This window comes from Danaus plexippus, chromosome 12 (genome assembly GCF_018135715.1).
Source record: "Danaus plexippus chromosome 12, MEX_DaPlex, whole genome shotgun sequence".
NCBI lineage: Eukaryota > Metazoa > Arthropoda > Insecta > Lepidoptera > Nymphalidae > Danaus > Danaus plexippus.
The window spans coordinates 1,778,896-1,795,674 of NC_083545.1; the positions used below are offsets into that span (position 1 = coordinate 1,778,896).

At 30.6% G+C, this 16,779-nt stretch overlaps 1 protein-coding gene across 4 annotated transcripts in view; it reads left to right on the top strand.

Annotated features, from left to right (window-relative positions):
- LOC116772247 (tyrosine-protein phosphatase Lar) overlaps window positions 1–16,779 on the top strand; it is a 210,186-nt gene that overhangs the window by 162,769 nt on the left and 30,638 nt on the right. For all 4 annotated transcript variants that reach the window (XM_061522132.1, XM_061522133.1, XM_061522134.1 and 1 more), the window contains exon 6: window positions 12,123–12,317. In XM_061522132.1, the coding sequence (XP_061378116.1) occupies window positions 12,123–12,317 (195 nt within the window). The remainder of the gene's footprint in view (window positions 1–12,122; window positions 12,318–16,779) is intronic.

Genomic DNA, 16,779 nt, shown 5'->3' on the forward strand with positions numbered 1-16,779 from the left:
TCGTTAAATTCGTGTATAGGGGCTTGTACTTTTCTCTTTTTTTTCTTTGGAAAGTATGTATACTATAAATAAATGCAATATAAAATCCATCATCTCTATTTCAATGAATTGTCTCGAAATTTATTAATTTCCGAAATATTCTGCAAACCACAGAGCTAAGTATATAATTCAACTTAATAAAATCTCTGTGAGAAAATGTATCTTCACAGAATTATAAAATAATAACATTCGAGGTTTCATTGATATATTTAAGCCCCAACAATAAATGATTTCCGTCTCACTCATTAATTAATAACGTTAATAAGCTTATGATATCGACGACTATAAAATTAATTAAACAAAGTAAACATGTACTGCGGTATATGAATAAAACATCACAATAATAAAGAACTAATTAAATACAAAGCATGATATTAATTATCGCTTCATATTATATAGCTTTCACTTTAAAATTCAAAGAGTTTCTTTTAATGCCATCAATATAACGAAGGCTTCGTAGGAATTGATGATACAACAGATTGATTGGATAGAGAATCATTAATGACATATGAATAATTATATTTGCATGTCCAATATGGTAGTTTGACCGAGCATAAATATAAACGAAATTAACTGGTAACGCATCTCGCAGCGGAGTTATTAAAGAATTTATAAAGGCTGTTATTCCTCAACTTAGTAATCTTTTATAATCCACCAGCTATATCATCTAAAACACTTTCATTCTTCATTATACTTGCTTGCACGACAAAATCCTATGGGTATCACGGAATGCATTCTCTCCACTGAAATGCTAGCATTTCATAAAAGTATTCTCTCGTTTAAATACGAAAAAAAATTTTAGACTTATGTTAAAGATTGAAAATAAATTATATTCATTCGTAATGTTTATTTTTCGATTTTGCCAACATAAGCTTCTCACTAAATTTTATAATTATAAAAACAAAGCAGCCGCTGAAAAAGATGGAGTTGCTGTTTTCTTTGAATTTTTTATTAATGTTTTTCTGTGTTCGCGTCAGTAATGGAAGGTAATGGTAAGCCTGTTTACCGACACACCAACGCTCTCAACGAGGTCTCAATATCCGAGCTTTGAATTCAAACCCCTCTTATCTCTAAATCAAATATAAACAAGTGAGTTTCGCTGTTTCGTTCGAGTTACATGTGTTTTAGTTCATTCTGTTTGATTTACAACGGAAAGACGTCTCGTCATGACGTGTAAGCAATTTATTACCTTTTTTGTTTGATGATCATAATTAAGTAAATATTTTTATTTGAGTTCTCGTATCTCCTTTGGATGTTCGTTTCTGTATATAACTTCGTCTTCATTCCTTTTAAAGACACGAGTGTCAATAATGATACTCGTCAGTTATTTGTGTTTAAATACATATGTTGTAAATATACGTGGAAGTTAATAAGAAGTTTTTGTTTCCTCCAATAACAAATGATATATTAAAAAAGCATTTATACATTCGTCCAAACATTTTGCAACTAAAAACTTTATACAAAATTCTTTATGTACTTTATTTATATGATTTGTTTTCATATACCACTAAGTATATATATATACTATACTTAGTGGTACACATGCAAAATATATATATATATATATATATATATATATATACTATACTTAGTGGTACACATGCAAAAAAATATTTATATCTATGGAAAAAAAAAAAATATATATATATTATTTTTTATATATATATATAAAAAAACAGACACAATTTCAAGTAGCATACCTTCTATTTTTTTCATCTAACATTTTAGGAAAAACAAAAATCACTGATAAGGCGACGTTTCTAAGGCATATTCTGTATCCTTATCAAAAGTACGCTTACCTCGGGATATAAGCACATATTCATTTCCATACGAGATAACGTAACCCCCTGGGCACGCCTCCGTAACAGTTGTGTTTGTAGAGATACAGATTATTGTAAAACAATGTCAACGAATTTAATTGTCGTCAATAAGTCTTTTGGGTGAAACTATTATTTATTATAACAAATAACAATAAAACCTAAGTAAATATCACCAGGAGCAGGTATATTTCATTCATCAATTAAATCCGTAACGTCTCCTTTATTTTTTGTTTTGCAAATAAGATATATTTATTTTGTGATTTCTAAACGGAAATAACATTGACATTGTCATTCCGCCATTTTTGTTGTAAGGGACATAACTCAATTCGACAGAACGGCATCAATATCGCTGCTCATTGTCTTTGTACATCTCCTTGAAATTGGATAATGTAGAATCTTTGTTGTACGGTGGGCCAAATGGAACATATAATACATCACCTCAATACGGACCCTATATCATAAACAATAGGACACATTAGGGCTATTTACACGAATATCTTTTGTTATCAAATTTGTTATAATAACATCCGACCACAAATGACATGAAGAAATGAAACGCGATTATGTTCGGTTGGTTGGTTTGATCTTCAGACCAAATGTGACTCACATTTGTGAAACTAATGTCTCATGTTTATTTATTTAAATGCTAAGCCGGGATATTTTCTTTCTGTTTTATTTTAGATTTAGAAAGAATTTTCTAGAACAACGTTCCAGTTTCCCAGAAGAATAACGAAGAAGCCGTTGATGAAATCAATTTCAATTACTACTCTTATGAGTCCCTATGATTTAATTAACAGATTTATAAAAAACCTAACAAATACAATGAATGCAGCACAGCGGTTCTCAGTTTGCATTTAAATAATAAATTACGTTGGAACAAAGAATATTCGCGACTCATGCTTAAATTCATGCATTCCCGTTCCAAACGGCAATCTCGCGGATTTCGAGCGAGAAAGCACATTATAAGCGAAAACCATAATTAACTTTATTCGTACGTGTGATTCTGGTTTCGTTCATTTACAAAACACACGGAAATTATAGTAACCCAATTCATTTTTAACTAAGCTTAACAAGTTTTCTTCAAAAAAACAGATATACATGATAAATCTAGAACACTTCACACAAGAGAAATTACTTTGAAAGACATCTGTCTTGTTAGTATCACAAAAATGTAAAGTATTGTCACGTACTCGACCTTAAGTGTAACACTATTCCTAGTGTCACTTGACTACGTGTCATCATAATGTAATCCTCGGATGACGAGAACCCTAAAATTGCTCCAGTTTCAGTTATTGTTGGAAATTTGCTGGCGGAATGACCCCTTCAAAGGACCCCTAATACTCGAGCGTTGCTATGTTTAAATTACTGTAAGTCACGACGCCTGGCTCACGATTTGGGTTTATAGTCAATACTATTATAAAAAATAATGTATGCACCATGTTTCTAAGGTTGTATAATATATGTTAAAAAATACATTATTATGAATTATTATATAGTTTTTTTTTACTTTCTAAGTAAAGTTTAACATATCTTGTTATTTATACAATTCTCACATGTCATGCGAATGTTTACGACAGGATTAGACGTTCAAATCTCAACATACTCTTGTATTTTAATGGACATATCTTCTTCTACCCCGTATGGAAAGTCACAAATAACTTGTTGTTTGTTTTCACATACGCAAACTCTCGAAATATTCTATATTGTGCTCTATAATCAATTCGACGTAAAGATACACATACTATTTAAAAATGGAAGCTAGGCTTGTGTAAATACCTATCACATCAACTAAAATTAAAAAATGATTTACCTGTACAAAACAAAAAAGGAATCTACATGGGAATCGAATTACGAATCGAAACTAATTTATTAATCTCTGTAAACACGAAACCAGCAAATTTGTCCCAGAGATTTTAATGCTGTCGAATCGGGTTACGTTATTGAAAGACGAATTACTTTCTTCAAAATTCTCGATACCTGACTCGTAAACCTTTGAAGCCTTTATGAGAATGAAGTAAATCGAGTCAACGGTTTGATAAAGCCAAGAAAACGTGTAATTTTGTAATATGACTCGAACAATATTAAAAGGATAGGCTTGGTATGTTCAATATTTTGATCTAAAATACTTTGCGAAGTAACGGAGGCTATAAAAATATTTCCATGTAGGTATTAACATAATACCAGATAGTTATTTCTCATTCTTAAAGAACTAAATGTTCAGGCCAGGACCGACAGCCGTACAAAAATTTTAAAATGTGATAACTTTTTCAAATCATGAATTTAATCTGCTACTTGATTCCGGGAACAAAAGCTCTTTCAAGAAAGTCATATTAACCTAAGATTCTGAACTTTACGTCAGTATTGATAAGGGTTACAATGTTAATAATCCGTGTATGGTGTGGATTGTTATCAAGCTACCTTTGATTACTCGCCATCAAATACTCCGTATAGGGGAATGCTTTGCTTTTTAATTAAATTTTCAAAGTAATTTTCACCACTTAGGCTCGCATTGTTTGTATTGAAAAGGGTAAAATTATAGATATTTTAGACTTTTATAGTTAAGGACGTGTTCATTTATAGTTATGTTACGTAATTTGCAATAGTTTTGCAGTAACAGTACACTACAGTTGCTCAGCCATGCCATGCGTATTATTAATCTTTATGAATAATAGAAAATCTTGTACGAATTTTAAATTTAAACCTAAAACGTTCTTTTGTGCGCCGCAAAGACGTCCGCCATTTCCTTTTTTTCTCACCACTATCTGAAGCTTGCAGCTTTCTTAGTATTTCAGCTCTTTGTTCCCCTTCCTTCCTAACATTTAATTACTGTTGTAAGTGCTGTTGAAATTACTTATTTTATCAGAATTTTCTCGTTCACGTACTTCGTTTAAACATTCTCATTTCCCTCATATTTAGAATATCTTTTGTTACGTCGTTTCAAAAGAGTTTTTCGACTATTTACGATTATTTATATAATTTCATGAGCCTAACTAGATTGTGTTTTGTGATAAAGCCGTGCTCGGTACCTTCTGGAGTCGACGCTTACAATTCATGCTATCAGCATCTTGTTAAAGTATACTGATAACGTTATCATATTGCGTAGATAAGCTCAACGGTTCCGTAGGTTTTACAGATTACTTAAAATTTATATACTTAGAAGACTTATTTGTATTGTACATTGAATGGTGTCACCGTTGTAATATTTAGGAAATGTAGTTGTAACTATTTATGTTTTTGTAAATGATGAAAATCTTCTAAACGACAAAAAATTCTTTTTTTATTTACATCAATGATAATTCAATTTCGACAATATAATAATGAGGATATAACCACATGAGAGCAACAAAATCATGTATTTTATAAAAAATATATGAAAAAATCTTATAACAAGAATTGAAATTATTTAACACAGCCTCCAATTATTTTTACAACAATAACTTCAAAACCTGAATATTTGAAAAGAAAAAAAATATTTAAAGGAAAAGCAATATTTCAATATCACAATTACGTGTAATTTATAAAACGACACAGATTTTCGATTAGAACGCTTAATTAATTTCAGTTTTTTATTACTTGTAGATGTCTTATGATAATATTTCACTGGGATTAGTCACGAATACACGATGCCTTAATAAAAATGACTACGAAATAATTTAAACTTAACGAAAATAACAATTCTATCCTAGTTTTACAATTATGTTTATACATACTTACAATAATAATCCTGGCCACTTGTACGTTTTGAAACAAATTGATTATAAGTTATTCTGATAGATCTAGAGGGACTACCTTATTAAAACCATCTTAAATTTATTCCACCCTACCCTTGTCTAGCTATAACTCTCATGGCCGAGATTCAATATTCGACAATGGAATTCATACTAAATCACATTAAAGTTCCCGTTAGGCTTGTGTTTCTACAAAAAAGATAACTAAAAGCAATGAACCGGCGTTTTAATATATATGACATCACGTAAATTTGATCTTACTTTATACATCTATAGTGTATTTTTTTATTATAAGAATTCATATTTCATGTCATTAAGTAGATAAAACAATAAAGAGCTTTCCTCAAGGGCCTCTCCATCAAAAGTGCGTCGGTTTCTTTAATGAAAATTAATTTTGTCTTAAAGACGTTTTGGGGTTTCTCTTAAGAAAAAATACTATCCAAGTAAGATATTAAAATTTAATATCATGTTTCCACAAACTGTGCCTACGGAAAGTTTACTTTCCCTATATACTTTTTATGTATAACGAAAAATTTGGATTACGTAACATTTTTAACTTCAAATCTAGTATAGAACTTGTATCTTAAAAGTCTACGCCGTATACGCGACATAACTGGTATGGTAAATCCGAAAGAACCATATATTTGGCTTTTCTTTTTCCTGTCTCTTTCTATTCGTTTAATAAATAATGTCTAACTTTTTAAGTTATTCATATTGCAGGCTAAGTTATTACAACATTATCGTCTCAAATAAGAGTCCACTTTAAATTTTGTTTCTATATTTTGAAGTTTAAAATAGTTTTAGCACAATTTTTTCTCTGTGTATAGCTAGAGAAACACTTTAATAATAATTTTATAAATTTTTAAAATTTCTAAATACATGCATACATCCAAAGTACGTCGAAGGACATGATTGTTGAATACTGATTTAAAAAAAAAACGAAATAATTACTTGGATTATTATGCCGAGCAGCTTCATATGACCAAAACTGCTCACTAACTTACATAGTATAAAATCGAGACTTCAAGAAAAGAATGGAGAATCTTTTGATTTATCATACGTAGAAAACCTTTAATTTAGATGTAAATCAAAGGTCATGATAATTTCACATACCACCCTTATTGAAATTTATTATACAGATAAAGATTACGAACTATGTTCTCTGTATTAATTTGTTCGTCGTAACTTTATATGCACATATGTATATAAAGATTTAAATTATTGTGTGTACATTTACTTCAAAATATGTTTTAACTCTATACTTTAGAGCAAAAACACCTTTTAGAATCTTCTTTAGATATTATTACACTGAGCTTATCTCATTATATCCCATTTACCTACAAATCATATTTCGAGCTAAATTCTCTGATAAATTGCAGTATAACGAAACAATGCTGTCTCGAAGTGTTCCAGCTTAGATATGACATATTTTATTACACTAATATATGAATATATACGTTTATTTGCGTAAAATATAAATTTAAGGAAAATATATTAAAACAATAGATGTAGTATTATTATTTTTTGTACAAATCACTCCCGTTTCGATACTTATTTTTTTTTTCTATTTAGTCTGAACTAGATACGTTTTAACTTTTCTAACATAAAGAACCTTTCTAAAAGTTTTGAAATAACAAAAAAAAAAATCCTATTAATTTATAAATTCTACGAAGCTCGATTGTTGCTTCTTTTTAGATTTAGAATAATTTTCATTCTATCCTTAATATAAATTATTTTACTAAGTTACGTCCTTACAGAGATTTTATTTTATTACAGTTCAATATAAACTATGTATGCTATCTATTTAAATTTTAAATTGTCATCCTTAATGCTATAAAAGTTTTACTCCTAATAATAATCAAGCTATAAGCTCTGATGAAGATCATTCAAGCTTGTTTTGATATATTAAAATGAAACACTTTGCGTCCCATTCTTTTTAATATTTTCCCTAAAAACATGGCTTATACCAAATGTTCATTTTATGTTAATAGTGACCAGGCTTATTGGAAAAATAAAGTCGAAAATTATTTAAGCTGAGCAGTTCCTGTGTAAGAAAGGGAATTGACAAGAATTATTTTTGAAGTGTTCCTGGGAGTCTAGTAATACATAAGCTCGCTATCTTATCTTTAATCACTCCAAAATGTTATGAAATAACATATTTTCGTAATAAATATCTCATCGAAAACTGCAAGCGATTTATGGTAAGTAGAAGCAAAATTGTCCAATCGAAAAATAATCTTAAAAGCGCTGGAACACACAACTGTATGAGTGACATGGGACGAGATGAAAATATTAAATGTTAAAGAGTAACTTTGTATTTTGTAGCTCGTTACACGGTTCGCTGACTGCGACCTTGACATTTTATCTATCATTTGGAAAGAAATATCAAATGGCCGTTTCCCTTTTCTGCCTCAATGTATATTACAACAAACCCACGCTACGTATGTAACGATATTAAATTGGGTTCCTTTTTCTTCAATGGATTCGAACGTTCCTGAGTACAGAGTCAAAGACATCACTCACATCGGATGGATACAAAAAAACACGCTTTGACTTTACAAAAATATAACAAACTATTATCAGTTTTGTCATTATTATTTATTTTTTCCGGTTTATGTCACTTTTTGTGTATTTCTTGTTACATCATTTACAAAAAAAAATTAACACGAAAAGTGTTAAAAAAAATATGATTATAATGTACCAAAAAACTACAACATACATTTTATTAATTCAGTATTACGTCTCAACAAATAACTGATTATCGTATGGAACTTGTTTCGTTAATACTTTAATTTATTCCTAACCTTTATTTATTAGGCTGATAAATATCGTACCATTTTATTTACCCCACTTAACATATACGTATTTAAAATATATTATCCTTTGAACTAATTGATACTTAAATAGTATAATTTTGTTATAACAATGGATATCGTCTTCTAGTACCGAAATTTTTTTGACCCACTAAATAAATGACAACCAATATGTCCTTTAAAAGGACACTTCAATATAAATCTAGTATTCACATGGCAGGTAAATTTATTTTATCTTTAACAACAAAATAATCAACGACATGAAAAAAAACATATCGTGTTTTATTTTGCTTAAATTTTTAAAACTTTTGATATATTCATGAATAAAATGAATCTTTCATGTATTCTGGTAAACATAAAACGTGAGAGTTGCATGGTTTAATATTTTATGATGTGAAAATATACTATAAAACATACGCATTGACCGAATTAATTATGACACTCCGTTTTTACAGGCGGTCAAGACTAGACTAGAAAGCTTATCGTCAGTTAGTTTGCTATGTAAATTGTTCATTGATAACAACATTATGTAAGTATCCGTCGTTAAGATAACGCCAGGATCGTATTGTTAAGACGTCTTATTCAGTAAACTGCGTAGGTACCTCCAACCCTATTCAACGTTTCGGCCCTTCTATTTGCTTTCTAATGGAAATACAGTATTATTCTTACGTAAACAACAAGTTTAACTCACAGCGAATTTACAAAAGAAAAATCTACTTAATAAAATTCTATCAGTATGTCAAATTATAATAAATATTAATGGTACCCAACAGTAATATAACAGAGAAATCTTCGTAACTTAATATAACCTCAACACAAAACAAATGGCTAACCGTATGAAAAGTTTTGGGATAACAGAATCGTTAAGTTTCCCAAACACGGGTCTAAATTAGAAATCAATAACAACATTTTAATATTTCTGAAATATAAAATACAAACAAAAATTATATGAAGGCTTACAGCTATCGCGATAAAATTCACTAGTCCCAGTTCCAACATTTAAAAAGCTCTAGGGAAGGAACGCATTCAATATGTACTTTAAGCCTGTGCTAATGGGGTTCAAAATTATTCTGACGATAAATAGATTTCATATATTAGAGTAAAATAAAATATCAGCTTTATTATTAGGTAATAAGGTTTATTATCATAAAGTGTGATGTGATGGTGATAAATTTTACATCAACTTGATATTAATTACGCAGCCTGCACCCAGACTCACCGCAAATTGTAATTTATTGAAGCAGTCATTATATTAACTGCCCATATAAATTAATGTATGGTCGCATTGAGACGGACGGTTCCGGCGACGTGTTCGTCTTGTACGAAATATGGTTTACTTCATGGGACACTTGCCATTCCAAAATAGTTAAGGAAGATATGCTTAGATTTAAAAATGAAGGAACCGAATTAGAAATATAAGGGATTCCATCATCATTTTCGTTGAATTTCCTCTGGATCTCGAAATTCTTTTAGAGCTTGATAAGATAGTACACTATAAAAAGCTCGTAATCTTGTTAAAGCACTCTGAAATCAAGAGGAGAAAGTATCCAATTATCCTTCAGTAATTGATATTGCGAGTAAAGCAGTGTATTTTAACTTATATGAGGAAAGGATTCTCTTGTGTTTAGTTTTTCAAGAAGCTCCCAGAAAATACTTCATATCAGACGTCAAGAATCATTGGTGTCTCTAACATTACACACAATAATTGTGGGTGTAGTTTTAATATCTTTCTTTTATACTTCTGATTATAAATATTTATTCTATTAAAGCTCTCCATTGAATTCTTTTTATAAATTTATTAAAAAAAATAAAGTAAACCGTAGCCAAAATAATATATTTAATTATCATCATAAAAGTTTGTTATCAACAGACGCGGTGACTTGACGTGACAGGGATGACGTCATATTTTTTAATAAATTATTATAAAAGAATTTAAATATTATATATTTTTATAAATGAAGTAAAAGGCTTTTAGATCTATAACAGGCGATGCAATTTTCGTTGTTATTGTTTTATATTATATTGAAAAACTAATTTATTAATTTTCAACGCTCTAATTATTTATCCTCTGAAAAAATATTTGGACATATAAATTGTTGCAGTGAATTTTTTTGCTTCATTGTAGCAAAATATATTGAAAAAATATGTTTTCATTAAATATAACACAATATTTTTAATCAGCTTATCTAATAATAAAGACGCGGGATGTGATGTGTAGTGAACATTTTACGTACAGATTTTTAGATAGAAATGCATACAAAATTACTTATTTTAATATTACCTTGAGCTTTATATTAAAATAAATAATATTTATCAACTTTGATGTATCATGTTTTGTTCTGATCATTAAAAAATATATGTCACTGACCAAAAAAGTCCTATTAAACAGACAAAAACAGAAATAAATATCCCCATGTATAATACATGCTTGACGCTTTGATTACGTGACAAATATAGTTTGGGAGAAAAATATATGTTTGAATATAACAGGACACTCGTGTCACTGACATCCGATACAACTTGGGAGGTTAATCTTGTTTCATGCTAATAACACTACAAGCCACTAGTACGTCCAAATTAGCACGTCCCACGAACAAACCGTAAGGCATAGACATATTGCAATAATTTATTATATTTAAAGATATTAATCATATAACTCGTATTATAATTTCTGTCTTATGAGTCTCTACATGTATACATGGTTATAACACTTTTTAATCTTATAACTATGGATGCAGTAATTCAAGTTGCTTTTCTTGCATATTTTGTAAAACCGATGCAAAAATGTATTATGTATGAAGAAGCTCATTCATAATATCTAAATTTAATTGGTACAGTCTGCACTCGTGCTTATGTTTACGATAGCCATTGAGCCCAACAATAGTCTACAATGAAACCTACATGTGTTATTACCCAATTAAAATGCTTACAACGTTGGAATATAGACCACATTGTAATAAATTGAGGTCTGTTATTATTTATGTTAAATATTCTTGTATGTTTAAGTCGATTAGCTATCATGCTTTTATGATTGGAGTTATAATAATGAGAGATCAAATTTCACTGTTTGTTAACAAAACCCGAAGATGTATTGTTATAAGCAATTATAATTAATTTTATTAATATAATAAAAAATGTACTGCGTGGTAACCTTGCCGTTTATTATTATTAGCTTTATTGTGTTTTGATTGCACATACTTTTTTTTTATTTATTCTGTGGCACGAAGTTACACGTTCTGCCACTTAAGCCATACAATTTTTTATCATTATATTTATATAAAAATAACTACATATTTTTTCATTTTATCAAAGTTTACGTAAATTGATTAAAGTTTTAAGGTAACAGCCATTTCATGTTTTATAAACATCATTCTATATTCACAATCCCCCGCACAATACTTACTCGCAACAAGGAATAACGTCAGTTTTGTTACTTAATCAAATTTCGTTAAGTTCGGTCGGGACTCGAGCATGAAATTTCATTCTGGGAATTAACATTTCACTATCTCACATTTTACTGGCGTTTTAAGATTTCGCAAGATATTTCCGGACGATTTTCAAACTCGGCAAGACTGAATCTGTTCCCGTTCCCTTGTTATGTTTCGTTGATTGGAATAATTTTAAATATCATCTGTATTTTTATTTACATCGCATTTTAATATTTCATATCGCGTGGTTGTATGTGATCATCGTGATTAAACAATGATTTTTTTTTGTTCCAGCTGACAAGGTTCCACCAGGGTTTCCTAGCATCACGCCACCCCCTACCACCATGGTGGTAGAAGTCGGTCACACGGCTACCTTGCCGTGTCAGGCTAACGGCAGCCCCTCACCGCGAGTGAGATGGCTATGGAACTCTCTCCCCCTAGATGTAGCCTCCAACCCCAGATACGCGCTCTTAAATGATAAAATGCATGGTAAGTTCACCCCTTTCAACTTATTAAAAAGCTAACTACTAGTTTTAATTCTTCTCTGAACGGCATAGATATTTGAGGAGCACTTTATTTTTTCCACCACAGCCTAAAGAATGTCAATGTTACAGTTTAGCAATTTTAATTATAATAAAAAACAAAAGAAAAATGTTTTAATTAAAAACAAAAGTGATCATAGCAACAATAAAATTAATTATGACACCTTACACCCTGGTTACATGAAGTAAACGTCACAAAAATTTTCCTTATGAAATTTGATTTTTTTACCGTCTTTGATGAACGCCTTTAATTAATTAGCTTTTGGTCGGAGTGAAAATTATTATGGTTAATTTATTATTGTTATTAAATTATATAAAACTTTTTTTTTCGATAATTTCTTTTGTTAGATGTGTTTTCGATGGCTAACTATAGTTTCATAGCGTTTTCAATTGTTTGAAAACTGATAATTTTAAAAAAACTATCTCTAAATGATATTTTCTTACAAACTTTAAATACTATATGAATTAAATTGAATCTTATGCTTTATATTGCCAGTCAGTTATCGTTTGTATCTTAATAAATTTACTACTATATGGTACGAGAGCTGGCTCCTCCCGTGCTCAATGCTTTTATATATTTTTAGAATGCAAAACCTAACCATCAATTTACTTAAGTAACTTCACGCGAAAGCCAAAAATTCATCCGAGCGTATTATGAACGTTAATAAATTTAATTTTAATATTATTATGCACCCTGGAAGAGGTAGAACTAATTTAAATTCAGTTAGAACAAGACTTCCTTGAGCTTTAATCTCATTATTTTAATTTATTCGAGAGGATTATTTCGCGGTCCAATATTTTATAAGGTATATTAATGACTTGTATTAAATGGAGGGGATCGTGAGCATTTTGAACTGAACGTCTGTTGTCGTCTCGGATCATCCGAAGAGACGAATTTGTGCCAATGATAAAGTAAATTATAAATGTAAAACTTTGGATTGTCGAATTACAAGGATTGATGGTTCGGTCGCGTTTCGTATCCATTGAGCCCCTCTCCTACTATAATAATTTATTATACTTATATATTAATGAATAACATCTCGCTAAATAGAATTACAGATGTATCTTTATGGTATCATATGGCGATAAATATTAAAATGTACCAAATACGATTATATTATATCATGATGAATGGAGGGATCTAACAGCTTTCTTTGTTTTGGTCCATTAAATTATTAACGTAACGACCCGAATTAATCCCAACTAAGGTATGACTTTTATAGAGAATTGTTATTTGACCGTCTCTTATTAAGCTTATAAATTATACGCAACAAAGATAGGGTTTACGATGGCCGCTATATTAAATACTTAACTCGCCCAGATACGACACGGATGACTAATGTTTGGATGTGGTATTTAATTTCTTACGACTATAATTTTTAATAGGATTTTGTTCTGTGATATATCTTGTTATGCTTGGTAGGAATTGGTAGTATATTTTTGAGCTTTATCAAATCTTGTCGAATCCTTCCGTCTAGGTAGATATAGACGTGATTGCGGCCTACGGGGCGAGATTACGATTCATTTGCATACAAATGCCCGTCCCGAGTCTCAATGAGACGGTATGGTCGTCGGTTGTTCTAACAAAAAGCGGGTCTTAATTCCAGCAACAATAACACTGCTGGGCGGACTTCGTCTTGATTGAGGTCGTATGTTCAGAACCAGCCACGCCCTGTGTCGCTTCCACAAGCTTTTTATACGTCTCTCTTTAATTTTGTTCATATAAAGTTCCTATTGTTTAATGACGTCATGATAAAAAGATAATAGTTTTTCTAGAAATTGTAATGATGGAAATAATATTTTTATCACCAGAACTTCGTTCCGAATTAAAAGTTCCGTACATCAGTAAAATAAAATAACTCTGAAAAAGTAAAATCACAGCTCACAGATAAGGCTATCCTAGCCTATGTTCAGACATTCAGCCGACCTAAGATCCTTGGCAAAGACAGATGACAGTTTCCTGCGGAAAAAATGAGCACCATAATCGCAAACATGTCAGGGACGAAATCGCAAGGCCCTGAGGCTTTCTTGGTAATCAAATAAAAGAGTGACGTCTACGTGTAGGGACCCGGGGATTACACTAAGACGCCGGATGTAGAAAACTAAAATAAAAGCGTGCCGTTATAGCCTGTATTTTATTTATCGTTAATGCTAAAATAGCTTCCACTGTTTCGCAATTTGTCAATTTCACAAACGTTCCTGTTGGCCTCTTCGAATTATTTAACGTCGCTGCGGTTGTAGCGAATTTCCTAAGGTCTTTCTGTTTGCAGTGTACTTTGATTTTAATTTTGAGAGTGTTTGTTTTTTATTTGAAAAAGGAAAAAAAAATTTTTTTATTCCTTTTTTATTCAAAAATATTAACAGATAGTAAAGGAATGAAATTATCGTCTACAAGCTTCGTAACACCGTTAGCGAAGGTAACTTTAACTATCCTTTGTCATATTAATGCAATGTATATAATTTTCAAATTACTTTTCAATTTATCATCCCTTCTGAATTTCTGAATTGATAGTTATAAATCTTGCGCGTACGGACGACTCGCATATTTTTACAACACATATTCTATATTAAGTTGGGATGAAATAGTACCTGCTGTTTAAATATTCATCCATGACAAGTGAAGCAATATCGTGGAAACGATGAACGTAAGAAAAATGCTATTTATCTAAATTTAGTGTAAGAATATTTCCAAAAAAATCAGAATTATATATTGACGTAGATGTTGATGAGGGCAGCAAGTCATTCGGATCCCCATTTGTTTATATTGGCAGTTCCTCTTTGTTTGAACGTATCTATGGGCTTCAATATTCTCACAACATCGGTTCCTTTGACACGTTTATAGGTACATGACTGAAAAGTCGTGATTTTATTCATGGTCATGAACACAATAAAAACTAAACAAACGTGAGTCATATACACAATATATATGTAAAAGTAAATCTTCAACTGGGATGGCGTCTAACGCAATAGACTCAACATTTTTATACACTGTAACATATTCAAAATTATCATAGACATATTTATTTGTTTTTTCATTTTATTCCTTCCAAAGTATCATAAGAATTTAGTAACGGCCATGTGCTGGCCATTGTAACATTCATCTCAGTACATTGTAATATCAATATTAAATGACTCACAAAACATATAGCTGTATTTTACCATACGTTAGTTTATGTGGGACAACATAATTATGTATAGAGCATAAGTGTACACAACTCGAACGCAATACAAAACGTTAGCCATATATTTGCAATGTTGTATGCTATTTAATTAAGTTGTCTACATCATAGCATACCATATATATATACAGTATGTTCTCTGTTTGTCCTACACACTTATATACCACATATTGTTGACTGCTATGACTGATTAATATTATGAAGTGTTCTGACATTCCAACCTATACAATTTATTTACTCTAAAGAATCCCTGTTTCGTTGTTATTAAAAGGTAATTTGGTATAAGAATAATATTTTCAACTCTTATAATAGTTATATTTCTCCTATTTAAAACAGGAAACTAAGATATGTATCCTTTTTTATGGTCAAAATGTTGAAGTTTAATTAAAACACGGTACATGTTAGTGTTTTCGTATAAAATATTTTCGTAAGCTTTAGTGTGACCATGGTCAATTTGCGATGTTCTCTTTGTTTTGGTTCCCGTACGTGTTAAATTAATTAATGTGTACGTTCTGTATTAGTGAATATATCATCATCAAAGTGTTTTATGCCGAGGCCGTGTCAACGGAATGCTTCCACAGACAGCGGTGGCGGCGTAATTAAAAGAAAAATAAGCGCTATTCATAAACGTCCAACGGAATGGCCGGCTCGTAGCGGTATTATACACAACCAGTTAGTCTTGATCCGCAATGTAAACACTGCCAGTCGCTATAATACCCAGCTGAGTACGTCTTGGGGGTCAGATTTGTGTGGTTAAAGATGCTTTATCACAGCTCCGCGTTTAATCTAGCTCTTAGGTCGGTTAGGGAGGTAAGGTTTAGTTTACGCCAAGTCAGTTGATTAAGTGGTTACAATGATCCAACGAAGGACACTTATGACCAACTAACTTGTAATGAACAATGTGACTGATTGTTGTGTGTGTTGATTTATGAATCCCTTACGTCGGAACGTCATCCGTCAAGATAAACTATGTACGAGAATTTATTGTGATCATTAACTAACTTATATGAATGTTGAAAATAATCTTCTCGTCTCTGGTTTTCTGTACTTTTCTATGATGTATTCTTCCCACACAAATATTGGTGTCTGAATGCCCCTGAACGAGAGAACTTTTTATATCATTTCCATATAGCAATAGTACTTTTTTTTTCACATATATGTATCTAAATTCTTTTTTTCTTTACATTACTGGAAAAATGAAATGATTTTGACTTTAGAAAACAAACAAAG